Source organism: Hyperolius riggenbachi, chromosome 3, assembly GCF_040937935.1.
Source record: "Hyperolius riggenbachi isolate aHypRig1 chromosome 3, aHypRig1.pri, whole genome shotgun sequence".
NCBI lineage: Eukaryota > Metazoa > Chordata > Amphibia > Anura > Hyperoliidae > Hyperolius > Hyperolius riggenbachi.
The window spans coordinates 98,754,122-98,779,344 of record NC_090648.1 but is presented as its reverse complement, the minus strand read 5'-3'; the positions used below and the strand labels follow the sequence as shown (position 1 = coordinate 98,779,344).

The following is a 25,223-nucleotide window of genomic DNA, read 5'->3' as shown; positions in this document are numbered from 1 at the left end:
CGTCTACTGATGGTTTGGTGTAATGTTTTAGACTTGGTCTAAAACATTCAGTAATTAGGTCGGTAGAGCAGGGGAAATGATCAAAAGATACAATTCACATAGGCAAACAAGCAGTAACCACTTTTTCTGAAAGAGATTAGACCAGCTGATTTCTGTCAGTAAAGTAATTCTGTGAGGTATTTTAGACTTGAGGCTGGAATGTTATGAATTAATTGTGCAGGAGTTTAATTGTATCCAGAGGAGAGCTCATCAGAGAAGAATGATGTCAGTCATAGCTACTCGTTTGTGAACTGCATCTTTTAATCATTTTCCTTGCTTTACCGATTTAATTACTGAATGTTTTAGACCAGGTCTAAAACATTTGGTAAATATTAGTGAATTCCCTCTTGATGCAACTGATTTACACAAAACCATCAGTAGACTAAAAACCATTAGTAGACTAGTCTAAACTGCTTAGTGAATTGAGGCCAATGTTTTTCTTTTTGAAAAGTTTTGAATGGAGGAGAAATATTGTAACACCAAGACCAGGGTTTACCTGAATCTTAAAGGTCAAGAGGGGATTGTTACTTAAAGGATACCAGATTCAAAAGAGTGCGTACGCTACTCCCACATAAGTCTGCAGTGTGCTAGGGTTTAGACAACAATGCACAATGGAAGAAAAGAAAACCCTGTATAATAGCACCACTCAGGACAATTATGGATAGTATCAAAACATATATATCTTTATTATTAAATAATTGTGTTAGTAAAACACGGCACTTCACAAATTATCAATGATTTAAAAACAAAAGGGCATGAGCCCTAATCGGAATGAACCCGGGTTCAGTATTGAAAGACAGTGTTTAGATGAGAATACCTCAATATACCAATTCCAATATACAGTTCCAAAAATATAAATACATAAAAATAAAGATCAAAGCTATTAGCCAGGTCAATCATAAAGGAGGTAGGCAGAGTGCGGTAAAGGATCCCCTCAAACGGACCCACTAGTTTCGCGGGAGTTACCCCGCTTTTTCAAGGTGGGAGGGAGACTTATTTATATTTTTGGAACTGTAGGTTTTGTGCAAATTATGTGATATAATTTATTGATATATTAACACAATTGGTATATTGAGGTGAGGTATTCTCATCTAAACACTGTCTTTCAATACTGAACCCGGGTTCATTCCGATTAGGGCTCATGCACTGAGCCCTTTGAGGAGTTGATTCACTTTTCATTACATTTAGTAGGTATATACTATGCATTGCGGATATATTGTAATTGGGCAGAGTATTTGATGGGTCTGTTTCCCAATTTTAATTGTTTTTAAATCATGGATAATATGTGAAGTGCCGTGTTTTACAAACACAATTATTTAATAATAGATATATATGTTTTGATACTATCCATAATTGTCCTGAGTGGTGCTATTATACAGGGTTTTCTTTTCTTCCATTTTGTAAAGGATACCCGATGTGACATGCGAACACTAAGAAGCCAGTGCAGGAGACTTGGGCGCAGCCGGCGCCACCATTGACCGTAATAGGTATTACGGCTATAGCAGCGCACAGAGTGTGACTTCGGCGCCGTCAGAATACGGACCTGAAGTTACATTTAAAACACCTGTAATTCGGCTTCCAGCAATAGCTGGAAGCCAAATTACATCATTCCCCACTATCCATGGTGGCCTGGAGGGGGAATAGTAATTACCACGGCCGGGACTTGTGCGGCAGCAGGATCAGCCATATACTGGCTTTATCCCGCGCCCAAGTCTCCCGGCGCCGATTCTTCTCATACGCAGTGACATGATGAGATAGACATGGGTATGTACAGCGCCAAGCACACAAATCACTATGCTGTTGTTCCTTTTTTTCTTTCTCTGCCTGAAAGAGTTAAATATCAGGTATGTAAATGGCTGACTCAGTCCTGACTCAGACAGGAAGTGACTACAGAGTGACCCTCACTGATAAAAAAAAAATCCAACTATAAAACATTTTCCTAGCAGAAAATGGCTTCTGAGAGCAGGAAAGAGATAAAAAAGGGTCAATAGTTCATACATTTTAGCTCCGGCATACTTCAATGAATGTGTCATTGAGCAAAAACAATAAAACTTAAGTAGATTTAAATATAAAATAAAACTGTGGAATATCTTAAGTTATTTTAGGAGAAGGAAGATGGATACAATCGTTTATTTCATTCGTTTATTTTCGCCTCAGGTGTCCTTTAACAATGGTGGCACAGGTGGCAGTAACAACCTGATGAGAGGTTCTTAATCTCCCCATTTTATCAACATGTGAAAGATCCCTGCACAGTACATCCAGCAAGAAATAAGCAGGGTTCAGTAAGCATGGGAGGGGAAGTTGCACAAAGCCAGTGTGAGGATCCAGCCAGCTGTTGCATAGAGGTCCTCTTCACCCTACTTTGGATTCTGAGCTATGAACTGAGTGGTGGCGACAGGACCAACTAATCCATTGTCTGCTGCAAATGCCTTGGGATCCCATTTCCCTGTAACAAATAGATATTTTAAATGTTAATAACTGACATTAACCACATAGATACGTGCCTCCACATTTTTATTTCAGCAGAACCTGACCCACACACCAGGTCAGCAGTGTAACCTTGACCACCCGGCAACTAACTTTAAAGGAATACTATCGATACCCAAGTGTTCTAAAATGACAGTGTGCAAATAATGTCTAAGTAGCTGTGTAAACATTTTCCTACTTTTCATGTTAAATATCAGAGGTAAAAACTGTAATTTATTAAGGGTAGGATTTAACTATATTGGGACAAATCAATTGCAGAAGGGGTGTCTGATATGCAACTCTGGCTGTGCATTGAAGCAGACTACAGAAAGCAAATATCAAACATATCAAACTCTGAAAGCAAAAACAGTATGAAAAAGCTGTGGCAATTAGTTACATTTCCTCTGCTCTCTTCAGACAGGTCAGTCAGAAACACAGGACACAGAAGCTTCAGCTGTTGGGAGCTCTCTCTCTGTCACACGCAGAGTTACACATAGGGTTAACTGATCAAGTATTTCCCCTCTTCTCATGGCTCAGTCTGCCTCAGTTTTGGTGGTCAGTAAAGTTTGAAAGTATTTTGATAACAGTAAACAAAGAGGTTGCTACTAAAATGTATACACCAGTACTTAGCAGCACTTCCCAAACAATTCCTGTGTCAATTGAAAAAAAATATGTGAATCGATAGTATTCCTTTAATCTTCCTCCCCCCCTCCCCCCAAGGCTGACCTTAACCTGGCCCCCACATTGCTAATCTTAACCATCCCCGCCGCAAAAAGAAAACACCTGCAAACACGATAACATTCAGGCACCGCCAAAGGTACCCACTGAATTACTGGTAAGCAGCCCCATCTCCAAGTACTCAGCGGGCCCCCAAATTTCTGCTGCTTACCAATAATTCACTGGGTCCGTATGGCAGCGGCCAAACTTCCGCCGCCCACATTTCCTGATTCCATGGGCTCAGCCCTCCCCTCCAATATAGAATACCCTCCACCACCAGAGTTCCAAAATTAGCCTTATATGCTGAGGGACACAGGTGCTATAGCTACCTGTCTTGGCATGAACTGCAGTGTCCTGCCCCCTGCTGGGGGAAGGGAGGATATAATTTTTTGTTATGCCCCTGCAAGAAATAGCTATAAACTCAGTATTTCAGATTGTAAAGGCAAACAAAAAACAAAACATTTAACTCTTAGACTGCCAGTTGTTTTTTTTTTGAGGGGGGGGGGGGTTACAAAAGTTACATTCAAGTGCCTGTTATGTGTTTATTTGTTGTCTGGCCCAAATCTACATGTACCAAAGTCTAAACTAGCCAGGATTGTTATTTAGATACAAATAAACTTGAGATGATTGAGAGTTATGACAAATTATCATGATACAGAATTATACTATTACTAGTGTAAAGGCCCGACCCCTCAAAAACAGACGATAGTCCTCGGTTTTCCTCCCCGCAACGCGCGCACTGTCGCACTCGCACATGGCCACCTATGACATGCTCGCACACCACGACCTCCTGCACCCATCCTACTGTGTTGGCTGCAGTCCCTCCACGTGCTGCGCAAGCATACCAGACACGACAGACACAGGAGGACGAAATTATTAAATAGGATGACACCGAATTATACTAATTATTATGAAAATCTATTGTAAAATCAACCAATCAAATCTTGCAGTGAAAGCAACTGGTCCATATTCAAGCTGCATAGATCTGCAGCAACATTTGCCTATTTCTGCATCAACTTAGTTTGCATATTTCAAGTAAAGTAGTAGTTGGCTCTGAACCAAAACTTTGTACTAAACGCCTTGTAGACGTCCAAAGCACAGGAATATAGGCACACAAAACTGCCGGTGGAAAAAGTTTTAATAGTCTAATAGTGCCCATACACGGTACAATAGAATGTTCTATTTTCTCATTTATTCGACCAAAACTATCAAATTGAATGAAAGGTTGAAAATAATTTTTTTTTTTTTTCGATTAAGAAAAACGATTATCTAGGGTTTTTTTCGATAAAAATCCAATCTAACATGTTGGAAAAATCTTTATATTGGACCTAGTGGAATAATCGAACGAAATTATTTAATTGAAAAAAAATAAAGAATTGTACTATGTATGGGCCCCCTAAGGGTTAATACACTAGACTTGTATGAACAATTTCATTCAAATTCCATTTGGAGTGGCTGGATAGTGCACTGGTTAAGGGCTCTGCCTTTGACATGGGAGACCAGGGTTCGAATCCTGGCTAGGTCAAGTACTTATTCAGTAAGGAGTTCAAGGCAAGACTCCCTAACACTGCAGGGTGGCCTCTCGAGCGCGTCCCAGTGGCTGCAGCTCTTGAGCGCTTTGAGTCCGACAGGAGAAAAGCGCTATACAGATGTTCAGATTATTATTATTATCACCAGACCCGCAAATCTCCAGAATTACTTGGGCTCTGGAATTTTCTATGACTGATAAAAACTGAAGTACAGGGTTTAAAGAGACAATGAAGCGAAAAAAAAAATTATGATATAATTGGTTGTATAGTACGGATAATTACTAGAACATTAGGGGCAAATAAAATATCCTCATTTTTATTTTCAGTTATATAGTGTTTTTTATAACATTGCCTCATTCTCTTAATATTTGCAGTTTACACACTACTCAGCATTTTAAATGATTTTATAGAGCAGGCTAGTGAACTATTGACCTGTCCTCTGCAGAGAAAAAAAAAATACAGTGACTGACAGTTAAGATAACAAGCCTCAGAAGACAGAGCTCTCTGCGACTTTGAAAGTTGTGGAACACAATGGCTCTTTTGCATAGATAACTGGAGTTTAACTCTTCCTGTACTGGAAACAATATTAGACTTATGTCTCTGCTCCTAATGTTTTATTTCTTAGCTGTACTACACATACAAATCATCATTTTTTTTTTCGCTTCAGTGTCTCTTTAAGACTGCAGAACACAGCGAGAGGTCCCTGAGCTGCAGTTGCTGCCGTGTGGGTTAATAACATTAATGCCACCTCAGATTGGGGAATGAGGCGGGTGCTGGGGCCTCACACTTTCTGCCATCCCTGCACTTCTCAGCAAGTTCAATTAATTTCATGGCAGGCCCACCAGAGATTAATGGGGCCGCACAGGAGTAGGTGGGAGCTATTAAGGCCACAATTCTCCTGTCCTTCATACTCTCTCTAATCATCCCCAATATAATTGCTCCATCACCTCACATCATCCGATTGTCCAGATCACTGGGAGAAGATCGCGCCTCGCTCCCCATTGCCCGAATCCAAGATTTGAAGGGATCCTGAATTTTTCACTGTATGCAAACTGCTATGTCATTTCAGACTATCCACCAATGACAGATCCCTGCAATATTTAGAACTAAATTCAGGCCAAAAGATGTCACCACATTCAGTGGAGATGTATGCGTGTGTATACATGAGTGTGTGTGTATGAGAGAGCGCATGCATACGTTACTGCTTAGTTGACCTGTGTCACTGACAGCCATCCTCAGCCTGCTGGTACTTACACGGTTATCCATCAAGCTGGAAAATTTCAGGCCAGGGTGAGATAGTGTCACAGAGCGCACTATTCAGACCTCGCCACGAACTACAAATAAGCTCACAGAGAGTCATACGGCAAAATGCAGAGACTGTAGACTTGCTACTCGGCATGTAGTGTAAATTACAATTACCAGACTTCCCAGTTTACCTTGGACTTGTCCCAGAATTAGGAATCAAATCCAAGAGGTCCGCACACTCACAGGATAAACTTCCAAGTTTTTATTCAGACAATGTGACAATGTTCCATTCCAACGACCAACGATTCGTTTCGGGGCCCCGTGGGGTCCCCTTTGTCAAGGCAACACAAACAGAATGGTGACCAATGGTGGAGAAACGTCACCATTCTGTTTGTGTTGCCTTGACAAAGGGGACCCCACGGGGCCCCGAAACGAATCGTTGGTCGTTGGAATGGAACATTGTCACATTGTCTGAATAAAAACTTGGAAGTTTATCCTGTGAGTGTGCGGACCTCTTGGATTTGATTGCTATATTACTTAGATGGGTCCTTGCACCTCAACCCAGTGGTGTGCAATCTTTCAACGATTTGTCCCAGAGTTAGGGTCCCTCGTCCCAGACAAAAAAAAATTTCCCTGGGGGGGTTAAGGGGCCACTCTGACTTCCTGTCTCTTCTTTTGTGCACCTCACTTAAATGTTTAGGGACAGCATACTTACATCGATGATGGTGGGCTCACACTGCTTAACTAAATTGGAGAGCTTCTGTGTCATTATATTTTGGGTTTGGGGGCTACAATGCATAAAAGTGAACTTGTAAGGATAAATAAAGGTAAAAGTTACTTGCCTCAGTAGAGGAAAGCCTCAGGAAAGTCCTGAGGCTTCCAGGATAATTCTCGAGCCCACCGTTCCTGCACAAGGGCCCTCTAAAAATATCCGGCAAACGCTTGTCATATTTGTTTTTGTGGCTGTACTCCTTTCAGTGTGCAAGCGGGCAGTGTTCTCCCCAGAAATATTTTCTAGCCGGGTGGCATGAAATAGTAGCCGGGTGGGGCGAGATGAGAATGCAGGGCCTGTGCTTCTGTGAGCAACTCTGCTTACAGCATAGGAGGAGGTGAGCCGATGACAGCCGGGTGCTCACCAAAACTAGCTGGGTGGAGCACCCGGCTAAAAGAGCCTGAGGAGAACACTGCGCTGATGTACTATGCATGAGCGAGTACAGGCAACACCTATGCAGCAGCACGAAACCTCTCGTACATGACCAGCTTGTGGTACTGGAGGAGCGGTTATTGCGCTTGCAGACAATGTCCAACAAAATGATTTGTGTTATGTTTTCTTTATTGTGTCGTGAATTTTTTTTAGGATGGCTCTAATGCTGCTCTGTAAAAATGACGTGTCAGCAGCAGATCTCTCCCTGTCCTATATACATTTTGCAACGTTAATCTGTGTTGGTATGTAATAGAAAACCCTTCTGATATGGACATATTGACATTCCTTTTCAGCAATATCAGTTGCCTGGCTAGCCTGCTGATCCTCTGCCCCTAATGCTTTCAGCCATAGACCCTGAACAAGCATGCAGATCAGATGCCGCAATTAACATAGTGGGAAGCCCCCAAATGTTGCCCGTGAACAATACTTGTATGGAGGCCTATGGTATTTTGCATTTTCAGGGGGGGGGGGGGGGGGGAGGCGCGTTCGGTATGGTCAAGGTTAGGCATCAGGATGGGGGCTTGTGGGAGGTGGATAAGTGTTGGGGGGTGGTTTGGGTTAGGTATTGGAGAGGGGAAGGTTCTGAGGGTTCTGTGTGAGAGTAGGGTTAAAGGGAACCAGAGAGGAATGGAGCCTGGAAAATGAAACAAGCTTTTATACATACCTGGGGCTTCTTCCAGCCCCATAAGCCTGGATCGCTCCCACGCCGCCATCCTCCGCTTCCTGGAACCGCCGTTACCGGGCCCGTCACTTCCGGCGTACGCCGCATCACAGGGGCTCCCTCCATACCCGTACGCATGCGGCTGCGCGGTAGGCAGCCTCATGCGTACTTGTAAAGAGGGAGCTCCGTGTGATGCGAAAAATCGGCCACGTCCGCCGGCCGATTGGCCGACTCGCGGCAATGACGGGACCCGGTGGCGGCGTGGGAGCAATCTGTGCGTATGGGGCTGGAGGAAGCCCCAGGTATGTATAAAAGCTTTTTTTAATCCTTTCTGGTTCCCTTTAAGTTTAGTTGTAGTAAAATATTGGTACTATTTACTGATATTTTACTACTCAAAATTAACAACTGTAACCACCATATACCTCTCACTTCAGTTCTTTTGTAATACCCATTAACTCATAATATTTGCTTTATGAATTACGGTCAGTGGCTTATTACACCTCTCATCTGCTGCGTTAACTTACCTAAAGATTTCTGTGCTTCAGGGGATAGCTGCGGATGCGTTCCAGAAAGCTGCTCATAAACCAGTATCTGGTATCTGTGATCTCCAGTGCCTTCAGGTGGAGAGGGACGAGAGTACTCTGACAAGAAAGGACAAATATGAGTATCTACGATTAATGTTTTCCACTCCCTGCAGCAAACATATAGCTTTGCAAAAGTAGTTTTGACGCTGGGGAGGGGAGGCACTTCCTCTCCTTTACCCCGGACTCATAATGCTTACAAGAAGTTGCTGGTGGATGCTGGGTGAGAAAGTTATTGGGTAGGGTCTGTTCACACAGATATTAAAGAATTATAAGGTTGCAAATCATTTCAGAGCAGTTGAAAAGTGCACAGGGGGAGGCAATAAAAATTGCTTCAAAATACCTTAAAAAGACTGCCAAAGATGCATGAAGCAATTTGATATGCCAAGATGTGATTAAAGGAAAACCGACATGACGTGACATGATGAAACAGACGTGTATGTACAGAGCCAAGCACACAAATAACCATGCTGTGTTCCTTTTTTTTCTTTCTCTGCCTGAAAGAGTTAAACATCAGGTATGCAAGTGACAGTTTCTGTCCAGGTCAGGTTCGGGTCGAACTTGGTCAGATTACAGCATAAACCTCACTGATAAGGAATTACAGCCATAAAATACTTTCCTGTCAGTAAATGGCTTCTGAGAGCAGGAAAGAGGTAAAAAGGGTCAATAAGGCCTAGTGCACACCAGAGCGGTTCAGTTGTGTTTTTAGGAACGCTTGCAGCTGAGGAAACGCTTGGGTAATCTATTTCGATGGGCTGGTGCACACCAGAGCAGGTCGGTTTTAGCTGAAACGCAAACTCCCGGGCTGCAGCATTTTTTGGATTTCGGAGGCGTTTCTGCCTCCAATGTTAAGTATAGGAAAAACGCAAAACGCTTGAAAAAACGCCAGATCAGAGCGGTTTTCCAGGCGTTTTTGTTACAGTAGCTGTTCAGTAACAGATTTACTGTAACAATATCTGTAATCTGCTACCAAAAACGCTTCACTTTAAGTAAAAAACGCAAAACGCTTCATAATAAGGAAAAACGCTTCAAAAACCACTAGCGTTTTGCGGATCTGCTAGCGGTTTTTGGTGTGCACTAGGCCTGATTCATAGATTTTAGCTCTGGCATACTTCAATGAAGGTGTCATTAAGTAGAGACAACGAAACAGTAAAAACTTAAAAACTAGGTTCAAATATAAAATAAAACTGGGATATCTAAAAAAAAAAAAAAGTATTTTTTAGGAGAAGGAGGATAGATACAATTGTTTTTCTCATCAGTTTATTTTCACCTCCGATGTCCTTTAAGTCTAAGATGCCAAGCATATTTTTAATGTATGTGAATTAAAAATAAAAACCCCTAATAGAACGTGCTGTATTTGCGGTTACATTTTTCTTCGTATTGGTTTGTGTTTTAAGCCCCATTTGCATTGCAAGTGTGCGTTGCGTTACCCTGTTTTACCGCAGGGTAACGCAACAGGAATGCAAGCGTATGGGTCCTTAACACTTACTGCGTTGCCCCAGAAGCTTTTGAAACGCCGCCAAGCCAACGCAAAGTCTGCAGCGCGTTACCGTATGACTTCCGCAGCAATGGGAGTCATTGGAGTTGATGGGCGATGCAGGAATTTAGTCGACGGGCACGGTGTGGTGTGGATGGCGGGAAATCCAGTGATGTACCTCATGTCCAGCTGGCATTGGGGGAGGGCTATGCATATGACCCTGGAAAAGCACTTCGCTGCAGATTCTTACGTTTGTCAATTTTGCCAAGTGCACACCAAAAATCTCTAGCAGATCTGCAAAACGCTCAAGGTTTATGAAGCAGATATTCAGAGCGATTCTAGGCATGTTTAGAGAGGTTTTCTAAACATGCCTAGCGATTTCTGGAGCGTTTTTGTGTAGCAGATTTCATATATTGTTACAGTAAAAGCTGTTACTGAACAGCTTCTGTAACAAAACCGCTCTGATCTAGCATTTTTCAGAGCGGTTTTCCACTTTCCTATACTTTAACATTGAGGCAGAAACGGCTCAGAAATCTAAAAAATGCTGCAGCCCCTGAGTTTGCGTCTGTGGAAAAAACGAACCACTCTGGTGTGCACCATCCCTTTCACTTTCATTAGCCAAGCGGTTTTCCCCCTGCAAGCGTTTTAAAAAATGCTTCAGAAACGCTCTGGTGTGCACCAGCCCTTTTAGCGGTGCGATGCAAAGGGGGCATCACACCGCAATGCCAAAATTAAGTGTAGAACCGGCCTGAATGCTGTAACGATAGCATTGAATGTACGTGTTTGGCACACAGAAATGTGGGCAGCAGTCTGAGTTATAAAGTTCTTTTTCTTGCAATGCATTGGGGAATGCTATAATGAGATTGCTCTGGGGAGCGCATGCATTTATTAATCACAAAATGCATGCATTTCAAAAAGCAGACAGAAACCCACCTTGTAGGTATGAGGCCTAAAGGGTATGGTCACATCTTTGACACACAAGTTGATACAATAAGAACAGCGCAATGTATGAATATGGTTGCTGCTGGAAGATGGGGGCAGGTTCCAAGCCTCAATGGATGAAGAAATAAACAGTGTATCTCAGCGCATACAGGTAGCATACAATCCTATTGGACAGTTATGTGGTATATGGATAACACAGCAACCGCTAGTAAGTCACATAAGTTTCCTGCTTCAAAGTTTGAAAAGAGCAATACAGTACCTCCTTCCGCGCTGGTTGATACTTAGCTTCTTTCAAGGGTACATATGATCTTGAAGTAATCCCGATATCCCGGGCGAGTAATGGCTCAGCCCAAACGAACAGGGAGACAAACCACCGCACTTTCCGGTCAGCTGACGTTACGCTGTGTATCAGCTGACCACCGACTTCCTGCTTCCGGTTTCTCCTTGCGTGCCACCGCAGTTCCTCACCAAACCGACCTGTAGAGGCGCAATCGATGCTTCCAGGCTTTCGAATGGGGAGTCCAAAAAGCAGGTGGTCAGGAGGGTCCAGTTCCTGTTGAGGACTCCGTTCAACAGAAACATGAAGGTGAAGCAGGTCCAGATGATGTGGAGCGACCCAGGATCACACCATGCACAGCTGCCCACTACACCGACACAGTGGGAGGTAGATAGCTGAGATGAGTTCTCAACAGGAACTGGACCCTCCTGACCACCTGCTTTTTGGACTCCCCGATCGAAAGCCTGGAAGCATCGATTGCGCCTCTACAGGTCGGTTGGGTGAGGAACTGCGGTGGCACGCAAGGAGAAACCGGAAGCAGGAAGTCAGGTGTCAGCTGATCCCTGGCGCGACGTCAGCTGATCGGAAAGTGCGGTGGTTTGTCTCCCTGTTCGTTTGGGCTGAGCCATTACTCGCCCGGGATATCGGGATTACTTCAAGATCATATGTACCCTTGAAAGAAGCTAAGTATCAACCAGTGCGCAAGGAGGTACTGTATTGCTCTTTTCAAACTTTGAAGCAGGAAACTTATGTGACTTACTAGCGGATGCTGTGTTATCCATATACCACATAACTGTCCAATAGGATTGTATGCTACCTCTATGCGCTGAGATACACTGTTGTTTATTTGTCACACAAGGGTATTATCAATGCCAGGAAATGCCTAGCACAGCTTTGGCAAGCTATTTTGAAGCTTCTATTTACTCATATGGACCATTCCACAGCTCTGAAATGATTAATGATGCCATTTTTAATGCCTACACGTGAAGAGGGCCAGCATGTATTGGAGTGTAGATGTAGGCATAATCATGTGACCCCAGATGTAGGCATAATCATGTGACCACAGATGTAGGCATAATCATGTGGCCACAGATGTAGGCATAATCATGAGTCCAGGGAAAATAAAAGTAAGACATTTTAACTACACAACAAAAATTGCTGGGTACTCAATTCAGACACAGTATACATAGTGTATATAGTCTGATTTTTACTAACCTTTGGCAGTTATTTTGTTAGGAAATTAATGTCCCCACATTTGACAAATGTTTGGCAAACTTAGGCAGACCTTGTTGGCCCAGATTGTTTCCCTGCTGTAAACTGTATGGTTTACCAACCACTCGTATGAAAATGCCAGTGTTTGCCATTGCTGATAATAAGAGTGGTTGGACGGTGGCATGGTTATGGGGAGGCAAAAACCAACTGCATTACCGGTGTTTAGAAGCTGCCCTGAGCCACATCTGATATATGGCTAGTGGCTGGATAGTGTACTGGTTAAGGGCTCTGCATCTGACACAGTAGACCAGGGTTCAAATCTCAGTAAAGAGACCTTGGGCTACCGCCTATAGAGTGTGTCGTAATGGCTGCAGTTCTGGCACTTTGAGTCTGCCAGGAGAAAGCGCCATCTACATGTTATTTGTCTTGTCTTGATGATGGGCTGCTTAGAATGCCTGGTTTAGCCACCTCATAACTGCTGACAGCCAACTTATAATATCTAGATAACCCCTATATGTGGTTTTCCAAGCGATTCAAAACAAATCTGGGTAAATTCAGCCTTAATCAGCTACTTTCTAGGTATGCCATGAAGCATAGGTGTAGGTATCTGCTAATCTATCTATGCTGCCTACTATAAGTAAAGCCTCTTACACATGCTTGATAATCCTCAGCTAAGCCGATTGTTTAGGCCATCTCAGTCGAGACTCTAGCATGTGTGCAGCAGACCACTAAATTATGTACAAGTTATTTGTATTATTTCATCTCTGTGTTGTAGGATAACATTCTCTCATTCTGTGCCGTCGTCCCTGTGGGCAGCACAATGCCCTTTTCCCCATAACAGTATGACACCCTCTCCCCAAAAATTGTGGACTGGGTAACCCCCGTCCCCAACAAGGGTGCCCACTTCAACTCCCATCCCAATTCCCTTAGCAAGTGTGGCCATGATAACACCTCCTCTGCAAACACAGAGAAGCGCAGTGGGCCAGTCAGCATGTATCTGGTCCATAGCTGGGTTGGTCCCCTCATTTCCTCTCCACTACAGGAAGGGAGACTGGACACAATGTATAGAGGTGTGCTGCAGCACAGCGTGCAGCTGTAGTGGAGAAATACCTGAAAAGGAAATGTTTTGAAAACATTTCTGACGTTCAACCTGCTCCTGAGAGTTGGTTTGACCAAAATGACTTATTTGAATGTTCTAGAAAGCTACAACATTGAAGTACCAAGTGCACCAGTCTGAGGAGAATATGTTGAAAAAAATGTCATTTCATAACTCTTGCTTTCTTCTTTCTGGGCAATGCCAGGAACTTATCAGCAACCCCTAGTATATGTATACATTTTACCCCTTATATGGGCCATCTAACATTCTTTGTATTTTTCGGTTATAGAGTACCCAGCAAGCTCATGATGAACCCGAACTCCTAGGAGTGTGTAAGGGGCTACAATGGACCAAAAAGCCCGCTTACTAAAATGTTATGGAAAACAAATGTTTGCCTTCTTAAAACAGAAGGCATTTGCAATAATTCAGGTTGGAGTGAGTTCCGAGATGTCTCCCAGTGCAACACTGCTGAAATATACAAATCATCCCTTTGTTTTCCCTGAAAGCTAAGCACACCCCCAGATCCGCTGGAATGCAATGATGTGTCAGCTTGTTTAATATATTTTGTATTATTGTATATATTGTAGTTTTCTGCGTTCCATGTGAAATATATGAAATTATCATTGACTATATACTAGAGCTTGATTAGCAGATTAGTAACATACAGTCTTACCTGATAAAATTGTTTTTATAATTTTGCCAGTCAGAAGATCTTCGCCCTAAATAAAAATGGATATTGTTTAAAAGAACAGAGAAATGCAATCTTCACAGAGCAGCCATTGTATGGGCCCCTCACACACCAGAGCAGAACTTATGTACCCTGGCCTGGATTTACCTCACAGGAGCTTATAGGCACAGATGTTCTGGCACCCTAGACTTTGCCCTCCATGAACCTACAAACCCCTTCCAAACCACACTGCAAGTGTGCTGGCTGGCCCAGCTGTCGCTTTTTCTATAGTTCCCTTGCCCATCATGGGTAGCTACAGGTGCCCCTTAGTTTTAGGTAGCCAAAGCTATCCTCAGTATTGAGTAGCTAGAGGTGCCCCCAAGTATTAGGTAGCTAGAGGTGCCCCGACTGAAGGGAGATCTGCTGAATGGAATGCTGAGAGACGGGGAATCCTATTATTGCCAGGGATACAGAATTACATTTCTCTTAAAGTGTGTGATAATTTGATATACAAGTTTAGGCTCAAACACACGTGCAACTTTTCCACCCAACTGTTGTCCAAATTTAGTCTGTTGGACGATAGTTGGGTGTGTGTGTATGTGTGACAAACTACTAGATGAGCGACTGATGACGGCGGTTTGCCCGATCCAACTGGTGGATCAACTTACACGGCTGATATCGTGCAGTTGGACACGTGTATACAAGTCGTTTGAACGACTTGTTTTGAATGCAGCCATATTGTGTAGTCCGTTGATCCACTTGTGTGCAAATCCCACATCCATAAACATATTGGGGCTTCCTCCAGCCCCCTGCAGTCCGTCAGCTCCCTCCATGTCCTCCCGGTATGATCTGCTGTGCAGTCCGCGGTCCAGCTGGGTTGCAAACACTGCGTATGCGCTATTCTGGGTTTAGTCTTAAACTGCGCAATTGGGGAGTGCATATGGCCGGGATTACGCATGTATAGTAGTCCACGACTGAGCCGACGCAGCTGACAGCGGCATAGCAGATGGGACTGGGAGAACATCAAGGGTGCTGATGGAGTACAGGGGGCTAAGAGAAGCCCCAAGTAAATACAAAATCCTTTTATCCAGTTCATCTCAGGTACACTTTAAGCCTGGGAACATTGGCTTCAATTCATCAAAGGGTGTTCGATAACAAAATCCCAGTCCTTAAAATACGGCATTCGGTATTTTACACTTCACTGTGCTAATTCATCAATATTTTCACATGTGAGGTAGAGGTTCGTTAAGTTACCGAAGTACTACGGCTTCAGTTCATCAAAGGCTGTTAGATAACAGCAGAGTGGTGCAGAGCAGCTTGGAATGTCTCTGTGTTGTTACAAGCTGATAACAATAGAAGGCATCCAGACATCCCTTTATGTAAACGTGTTAAATTTACTGTTACTTATACTCAGGGCCGGCGCTACCATTAAGGCAAAGGAGGCAGCTGCCCCAGGGCCCCAGAGCTTGTAGGGGCCCCCAGTGGCTACAAGAGGAAAAAAAAATTTTCAAAATCGGCCTTATAGTTTTTGAGAAAATCGATTTTAAAGTTTCAAAGGAAAAAAAAACATTTAAAAACCTACCGACTTTAATGGTTAATAGCAAATCCACCTTAAATGCTAGAAACCCTAAATTTGCAGGGTATGTTCAGGAGATCATTAGGAATAAGAGGAAAAAACAATTTTTCAAAAAGACCTTATAGTTTTTGAGAAAATCGATTTTAAAGTTTCGAAAGAAAAAAAGTATACTTTTAAATGCGGTAAATGTCACTTTTAGTAGCAAACCTAACGGTAGTGTAATTTTACATGCATCAAACGAAAGCGCAATAAATTTCCTGACGGGGTTTCCAGGGGGTCTATACGCAGCCGCAGCGCTTTGGCCAGGGATCGCTATACAGCCGCAATATGGCTGTATGAAGATCCCTGGCATTTTTTCCTATTTTCCCATTTTTATTTTTTTTTTTACGTTTAGAGTGCAGGAATTTAAAAAAAAAATTGTGGGGTCCCCCCTCCTGAAACTTTTCAACCCCTTGTTCCCCATGCAGGCTGGAATAGCCAGAATGTGGAGCTCTGACCGATTGGGGCTTCACACCCTGACTATACCAGCTGCAAAAAAGGTCTCTTAATGCCGATTTTTGTTCCGGGGTATATGTTGGGGGGGGCCCCCAGGTTTATTTTGCCCTGGGGCCCCATTGTTGCTTAAACCGGCCCTGCTTATACTGCCTCTGCTGCTCTGAATCTGTCCATCAGTGTTTCTTAAAGAGACTCTGTAACATTAAAAAGATCCCCTGGGGGGTACTCACCTCGGGTGGGGGAAGCCTCCGGATCCTAATGAGGCTTCCCACGCCGTCCTCTGTCCCACGGGGGTCTCTCCGCAGCCCTCCGAACAGCCGGCGACTGTGCCGACTGTTAGTTTAATATTTACCTTTGCTGGCTCCAGCGGGGGGCGCTGTGGAGGCTTTCCGTTCCGAACTACACGGAAATACCCGATCTCAGTCGGGTCCGCTCTACTGCGCAGGCGCCGGAAACTTGCGCCTGCGCAGTAGAGCAGACCCGACGGCGATCGGGTATTTCCGTGTAGTTCGGAGCCGACAGCCGTCAGAGCGCCTGCGCTGGAGCCAGGAAGGTAAATAATGACGTCACCGCTGCCCGGACTCCACGGAGGGCTGCAGCGAGACCCCTGACGGATGGAGGACGGCGTGGGAAGCCTCATTAGGATCCGGAGGCTTCCCCCACCCGAGGTGAGTACCCCCCAGGGGATCTTTTTATGTTACAGATCCTCTTTAACATTTGACTTATTTGCCACAACGTAGATAAACTTCCTGGAGACATTACAAATGCCATGCTTGGTGATTTCACCACTTGCATCTTTGCATATTCAAACAGGGACTCAAAGGGTTAAACGACCGAAGGACATCTGGGGATATCTTTTGTCCCGTTCTCTCTGCTCACTGCCTGGGAGGTCTGGAAGCTTGTGTGAAGAAGCCTGTGACCTATCAGCACCTATCAGCAGCACTTGCAGGAGAACAGGGGCTGTTTCTATTGGCTGCCTGCTCCTGTTAATCATGAAAACATTCACACAGAAGGCTTTCGAAGCCTGTAACGACAGGGGAGAGCTGGAGATAAACACCGAACGTGCTAGCGAATGTGGTAACCTTGATGAATTAACATTTACTGACATTTGCTGACGTGTTGAGCACAAGTCGGTAATTTATCTCATTGCTCTGTCATTTCAGCTTCTCATTCGGTAACAGCTTTGATGAATTAACATTTTCTTAAGTGCTCCGTTAACTCAGCTGTTTTCAGCATTACCGAATGCGGTAATGCTTGATGAATTGAAGCCATTGGCTTCAATTCATCAAAGGGTGTTCGATAACAAAACCCCAGTCCTTAAAATACCGCATTCGGTATTTTACACTTCACTGTGCTAATTCATCAATATTTTCCCATGTGCGGTAGAGGTTCGTTAAGTTACCGAACTACTAGGCTTCAATTCATCAAAGGCTGTTAGATAACAGCAGAGTGGTGCAGAGCAGCTTGGAATGTCCCTGTGTTGTTACAAGCTGATAACAATAGAAGGCATCCAGACATCCCTTTACATGTAAAGGTGTTATAGTTACTGTTACTTGTACTGCCTCTGCAGCTCTGAATCTGTCCATCAGTCTTTCTTAACATTTTATTTATTTGCCACAACGTAGATGAACTTCCTGGAGACATTACAAATGCCATGCTTGGTGATTTCACCACCAGCATCTTTGCATTATCAAACAGGGCCTGAAAGGGTTACACCACCGAAGGGAATCTGGGGATATATTTTGACCCGTTCTCTCTGCTCACTGCCTGGGGTCTGAAAGCTTGTGTGGAGAAGCCTGTGTGACCTATCAGCGGCACTTGCAGGAGAACAGGGGCTGTTTCTATTGGCTGCCTGCTCCTGCTAATCATGAAAACATTCACACAGAAGGCTTTCGAAGCCTGTAAGGACAGGGGAGAGCTTGAGATAAACACCGAATGTGTTAGCGAATGTGGGAACCTTGATGAATTAACATTTGTTGAGCACATGTCGGTAATTTATCTCATTGCTGTGTCATTTCAGCTTCTCATTCGGTAACAGCTTTGATGAATTAACATTTTCTAAAGTGCTCCCTTAAGTCAGCTGTTTTTAGCATTACCGAATGCGGTAATGCTTGATGAATTGAAGCCATTGTCCGGTTATCTACTGCTAATCACAAAAGCAGCTGCCCATCCAAAAAGTTGAGGCCAGGGTTCATTAGTCCTTTTCCTATTGAAAGGAGAGTCAACTCAACTTCCTGACACTACGTTTCATGTTGATTCTCTTTTCAGGCCAGAATATTCTCCTCCTGTTTTGGTTGATGGCAGTGAAGAATTGAATCCTCCTGGTCTCCATGCTAAGTGCCGGTCAGTCCTGGAATCTCATCAAATGGAGGGGCTGCAGCCCAAAAGAGAACTCCAAGGACTTGCCACTGATGCTCACGCTCCCACCCTGGTAAGTGCATCTCATCAATTGCAAGAAAAATCATTCCAAGTGGCATCCAATGGCTGCAATGTTACCATTTTACCGGTGACGGAAAGTACCCCCATGCACAAAGCTGCACATGACCAGGCCTTATGACCATGCTGAGACGCACATGAACATGTTGGTGTTTTTGTGTGTAGAGATGGTTAGTGGGAGTAAAATGGTTTTGAATTGATGTAAGCTTTATGTTAATTTTATGCAAATGTGCGCAGCTTGGAATTGGGCCAATCAAATGCAACAATTGCATCAACTCAAAATGATTCACCATCTCTTCATGTGAATTGATGAATGGGTGTTGGCAGCAAGAAGTGCATGAGTACATGGCATCTGCCAGTCTTCAGACATGATTGCAGGATTCTGTTTTGCTTGTTGCATGATATTCTCTGCTCTTCTGAGCTGCCTTCCGACCTCTCACGACCTCCTGAGCTTCCAACCTCTCATGACCTCCTGAGCTTCTTCTGCTCTCCTCAGTCCCCCCACCCTCCTCCTCAGCCCTCCAACCATTCTCTGCCCCCGCCTTCTTCAGGCCCCTCACTATTCTCAGCCCCACCCACCATTCTCAGCCCTCCTCAGTTCCTGCACTATTCTCAGCCCCCAAACCATTCTCAGCCCCCCAACCATTCTCAGCCCTCTTCAGCCCCCCAACCATTCTCAGCCCCACCCACCATTCTCAGCCCCACCCACCATTCTCAGCCCTCTTCAGCCCCCAACCATTCTCAGCCCCACCCACCATTTTCAGCCCTCCTCAGTTCCTCCCTTATTCTCAGCCCCACCCACCATTCTCAGCCCTCCTCAGTTCCTCCACTATTCTCAGCCCCACCCACCATTCTCAGCCCTACCCACCATTCTCAGCTCACCTCAGCCTCACCCACCATTCTCAGCCTCTCAACCATTCTCACCCCCCCCCCCGCCCTCCTCAGGCCCCTCACTATTCTCAGCCCCCCCTTCTCTCCTCATGCCCCTCTTGTTCCCCCTGCTCACCTCCTGCCCTCCTTAGCCCCCTGCTCTCATGTTCCTCCTGCCTTCCTCAACCCCAAACCCTCCTCATGCCTCTCCTTCTTTTTATGCCCCCCTGTCCTCATCAGCTTCCCTGATCTCTTCACTCCACTCCTGTACCACTTGCTCAACTCATGCCCTCATCAGCCCCCTTGCACCCCATGCTTGCCTCATGCCCCCCCTCCCCAGCTTCTCCCACCCTCATCATAACCCACCCTCCCCAGCTTTTCCCACCCTCATCATAACCCCCCCCCCCCCCCCCAAGCCTTTCCTAACCCTCCCTTCTCAGCCCTCCCACCCCCTCCTTCAATTCTCCACCCCTGCCCCCTCAGATTCCATTTAGCCACATGGCAACCACATAGGGATAGGTCCAAATTTGATCCGCCCTTTAGTCATGCTTCTCTAGTGATTGATGTGACAAGTAGATTGATTTTTAACTGCATTATTGGATATGTATGAAATACAGTAATACGTGGGGCTGAACACGTGCATTACAAGAAGCATGTTATATATCTAGGCAGTCCATCTGTATATCAATTTACTTTAAGCTTTGACTTCAGTAACCTGCATCTCTGGAGCAACTGATCATTTGGACATGCAGCTTCCACTGATTCTGCATTTCTTCTCATCATATGCTCACTTTCTATGGCAGGTTTACATTAGATATTGAAATGTGTAAAGCTCAACACACACCATACAATCTTGGTTGTACACATTTACCAAATCTATGTAGTATAAGGGCCAACAGATTAAAAAATACCTTGAATGATTGATTGGATAATCTCTTATACTACATGAAAGTGGTAAGATTGAACAACCAAGATTGTATGGTGTGTGTTGAGCCTAATACTGATGCATTCTCTCTTTTACACTGAAACACCACAGAAGAGCCGTGTGTGTGTGTGTGTGTGTGTGTGTGTGTGTGTGTGTGTGTGTGTGTGTGTGTGTGTGTGTGTGTCAATACTGATAAGTGTGTGCAGCATATGCTGAAGCGGCAATACTGATAAGTGTGTGTGTGTGTGTGTGTGTGTGTGTGTGTGTGTGTGTGTGTGTGTGTGTGTGTGTGTGTGTGTGTCAATACTGGTAAGTGTGTGCAGCATATGCTGAAGCGGCAATACTGATAAGTGTGTGTGTGTGTGTGTGTGTGTGTGTGTGTGTGTGTGTGTGTGTGGCAATACTGATAATAGTGTGTGTTTATAGCATATGCAGCAGTGACAAGCCTATGAATTACATACTGGTGTGTGTGTGTGTGTGTGTGTGTGTGTGTGTGTGTGTGTGTGTGTGTGTGTGTGTGTGTGTGTGTGTGTGTGTGTGTGTGTGTGTGTGCACGCAGCATATGCTGAAGTGGCAATATTGATAAGTGTGTGTGTGTGTGTGTGTGTGTGTGTGTGTGTGTGTGTGTGTGTGTGTGTGTGTGTGTGTGTGTGTGTGTGTGTGTGTGTGTGTAGCATAAGCAGAAGAGACAAGCCTATGGAATGCATACTGACAATCTTTCCAGAGGCGAGCACATGAAGAGTCACAGGAAAGCAGAAGTGTGGGAGAAAGTGTGATGACGGGGGCAGTGAACACGGGGATCCCTGACACTGGCTGTGTGGGTGGCTATGTAGGAAAGCCCCGTGATGGTGAAACACATTACTACGCTGTCCCAACCTACTCTGCTCATCTCTGCACTGTACAGACGGGTTACAGACGCCTTACTCCAAAAAGTTTCTCAAATAAAAGCAGCCAGTGGAGCCCTCGGGCACCAATTACAGTCTAGAATTTCAGATCTGAAGCACTGACAGCGATTAGATTTTATTCTGATGGGGCTGAGGCCGGCAACACAAACCGTTCTCAGGAAGTTTGTAACCTGCATTCAGCAAGACATGTAGATTTACCAGTGAGGGCTAAAAGAGTCCAGCGTCTCCTCTAATTAAATGTAATTAGTGCTTAGAGAAGACGCTAAATATATATCCTCCAACATTTCCAACACAGAAATAGGTAAACTTTGACCGTCCCGCGCTATGCCCAAGTCTCGGCACTGAAACCTTCCTACATTAAAATACTACTACAGGTGATTGAGTATGTGGGCAGCACGGTGGCATAGTGGTTAGCGCTCCTGCCTTGGTCACCGGTTCGAATCCCAGCCAGGTCAACATCTGCAAGGAGATGGTATGTTCTCCCCATGTTTGCATGGGTTTCCTTCGGGTACTCCAGTTTCCTCACACATCCCAAAAAGTTGTTTGGCTTCCCCCTAAAAATTACTCTAGACTATGATACATGCACTACACCAGTGATATGCAAACTTGGCTCTCCAGCTGTTAAGGAACTACAAGTCCCACAATGCATTGCAGGAGTCTGCATAAAGGCAAATGCATCGTGGGACTTGTAATTCCTTACCAGCTGGAGAGCCAAGTTTGCAGATCATGTGACTGGTAGGGATTAGATTGTGAGCCCCTCTGAGGGACAGTTAGTGACAAGACAATATATTCTGTACAGTGCTGCAGAAGATGTCAGCGCTATATAAACCCTAAAGAATAATTGAGTGACCATGGTTAAAGGAAAACTGACCTGAGAGGGATATGGAGGCTGCTATATTCATTTCCTTTGAAAACAATGCAAATCGTCTTGGCTGTCCTGTTGATCCTCTGCCTCTAATACTTTTAGCCATAGTCCCTGAATAAGCATATGCAGATCATGTGTTTTTCTAAAGTTTGACTGGATTTGCCGCATGCTTGTTCCCAGAGGTTGCTTAAAGTACAACCAACATGATGAGATAGACACGTGGATGTACATAAAGGACTATGCTGTGTTCCTTTTTTTCTTTCTCTGCCTAAAAGAGTTAAACATCAGGTATGCAAGTGACAGTTTCTGTCTGGATCGGACTAGCGTTACCCTAAACTGAAAAGGCATTACAACCATTAAACACTTTCCTGGCAGTAAATGGCTTCTTAGAGCAGTAAAGAGATAAAAACAATCAATAGTTCATAGATTTTAGCTCTGGCATACTTCAAGGAATGTGTCATTGAGCAGAGACAATGAAACAGTAAAAACTTGATTTAACTATAAAATAAAACTGCAGGATATCTAAAAAAAAAAATAAAAAAAAAAATTTATGATTTTTTTTTTTCACCTCGGATGTCCTTTAAAGCAGAGTTCCCCATCCCTGTCCTCAAGGCCCACCAACAGTACTTTTTGCAGAAAACCACAAACATGCACAGGTGAGGTAATTAGTGTCTCAGCAGAGCTGATTAACTCCCTCTGTGGATTTCCACAAAACATGCACTGTTGGTGGGCCTTGAGGACAGGGTTGGGGAACATTGCTTTAAAGCATACCTGAAGGGACATGTGACATGATGAGGTAAACATAGGTACATATAGTACTACTAGTCCTAATAAGAAATGGTCTGAAGTCCCTTTCTGTATTCCATAACAGAAAGAGTTTAAAAACTTGAGCTATGTACGCAAATGAGCTTGTCAACAGGTTGTCAAATTTAGTTTCCTGAAAAGTAAATAGAAGTCAAAGGCTATTATCTGTGGGAGAAATAATTTCTGATAAGGTTTTAGTGCAAGAAAGTTCACAGGGTCATAGCTTCTGCTTCTTTTTCAGTTCAACAAGGCAGAGTTTGGATTCAAAACAGCAGCTGTGACAGTCTGATGAAATCCTAAAACTGAGGCCTGCCTGGCAAGGTTATCACAGTGCTGGACTGTCCTGTGATAATATCAGTGCAGGGTTATCACAGTGCTGGACTGTCCTGTCACAAGATCAGTGCAGGGTTATCACAGTGCTGGACTGTCCTGTGACAATATCAGTGCGGGGCTATCACAGTGCTGGACTGTCCTGTGACAATATCAGTGCGGGGCTATCGCAGTGCTGGACTGTCCTGTGACAATATCAGTGCGGGGCTATCGCAGTGCTGGACTGTCCTGTGACAATATCAGTGCGGGGCTATCGCAGTGCTGGACTGTCCTGTGACAATATCAGTGCGGGGCTATCGCAGTGCTGGACTGTCCTGTGACAATATCAGTGCGGGGCTATCGCAGTGCTGGACTGTCCTGTGACAATATCAGTGCGGGGCTATCGCAGTGCTGGACGGTCCTGTGACAATATCAGTGCGGGGCTATCGCAGTGCTGGACGGTCCTGTGACAATATCAGTGCAGGGTTATCGCAGTGCAGGACGGTCCTGTGACAATATCACTGCAGGGTTATCGCAGTGCTGGACTGTCCTGTGACAAGATCAGTGCAGGGTTATCACAGTGCTGGACTGTCCTGTGACAATATCAGTGCAGGGTTAGCACATTGCTGGACTGTCCTGTGACAATATCAGTGCAGGGATATCACAGTGCTGGACTGTCCTGTGACAATATCAGTGCAGGGTTATCACAGTGCTGGACTGTCCTGTGACAATATCAGTGCAGGGTTAGCACAGTGTAAGCTGTACAGGGCAGTGTAATAATGATGATGAGCTGAATGTTGGGGAAACTCTCAGCAGCTCCCACTCCTAGGCCACGTGTGACAAGGAATCTCCCACTCAGACACGTAAGAGAAACAGGAGGAAGACCAGGCGTGGGAGACAGAGAAAGGGGAAAGCAGACACAGGGAGGGAGAGGAGAGGCAGAGGAAGGACAGAAGTGAGATGTGTGAGGAGGGAACACGATCTGCACAGAGGGAAGAGCTGAGCCCCGGGACTGCCACACACAGGCAGATCTCTCCACAGACATCCTGAAAGAGCCAGCAGCTTTCCTTCACTGCGGTTGCTGGGATACAAGTCAAATCCCTGGCATAAACAATCCTCCTCCTCCTGACTGGTAAATTAATACATGCTTCACACAGCAACCTTCAAGCATGCAGGAAGTGCAGACCCGCCACAGACTCATCTACATACCCCTGGCCAGTGACAGGTTAATAATTATGGCTTACATGCAAATTCTATGCAGCTTAGAAATGGACCAATCATAACCATCAGGCCAGTTACCAAGCTGCATACAATTTTGCATGAAAGCTAGAATCATCAGTATCTTATTTATGGTCTCGCCTGGCAGCCAGGAGGGTAGTAGCGACAATCCTATCACAAAGGGAGAGATCAGGAGACAAGAGGTGTTGTTTGTACAGGGCAGAGCTGTGAGCTTGTGGCATCTAAATAAGGCAGCTGTCTGTTCCAAATATAACCAGTGTTCTGCAAATCAGGTGACACAAGTGTGTATTCCCCTGCAGATGCTGCCATCCAGCCTTTATTGGGTGTTGTGACAGTGCAGTTAGAAAAGCACGCCAACCTGTGCCCATAGCAGGACCAAGAATACCAAGCTAAGTATGCCCGCTCTCATTACAGCCAGGTGATGCCCTGGAGCTAGTCTGACAAGCTTGCCATCTGGCCAACCTTTCCCCAACTTCATCCTCACACTGCACAATGATGCTTGTATAGTGATGGGGTATAGCGTATTCAGAAGATCACTTCTGACTGTAGGATTATTCCATTCTACTTAGCAAAGGAAAACAGAAGCTTCCTGCTAGACACGCTCTGATCATGCTACAGTACAATCCCTGAATAGTAAACTCCAGAGGATAGGGCAAAGTAGTATACTGTATCAGAAATGGTCATAC

The 25,223-nt window shown here is 44.6% G+C and overlaps 1 protein-coding gene across 1 annotated transcript in view; it reads right to left on the bottom strand.

Annotated features, from left to right (window-relative positions):
- Window positions 1–2,167: 2,167 nt before the first annotated feature.
- Window positions 2,168–25,223, bottom strand: part of PEBP4 (phosphatidylethanolamine binding protein 4) — a 101,926-nt gene continuing 78,870 nt past the window's right edge. The window contains exons 5-7 of the mRNA XM_068274669.1: window positions 14,120–14,165; window positions 8,386–8,502; window positions 2,168–2,485 (exon numbers count right to left, since the gene is read on the bottom strand). Coding sequence (XP_068130770.1) covers window positions 2,397–2,485; window positions 8,386–8,502; window positions 14,120–14,165 — 252 coding nt within the window. The 3' untranslated portion in view covers window positions 2,168–2,396. The remainder of the gene's footprint in view (window positions 2,486–8,385; window positions 8,503–14,119; window positions 14,166–25,223) is intronic.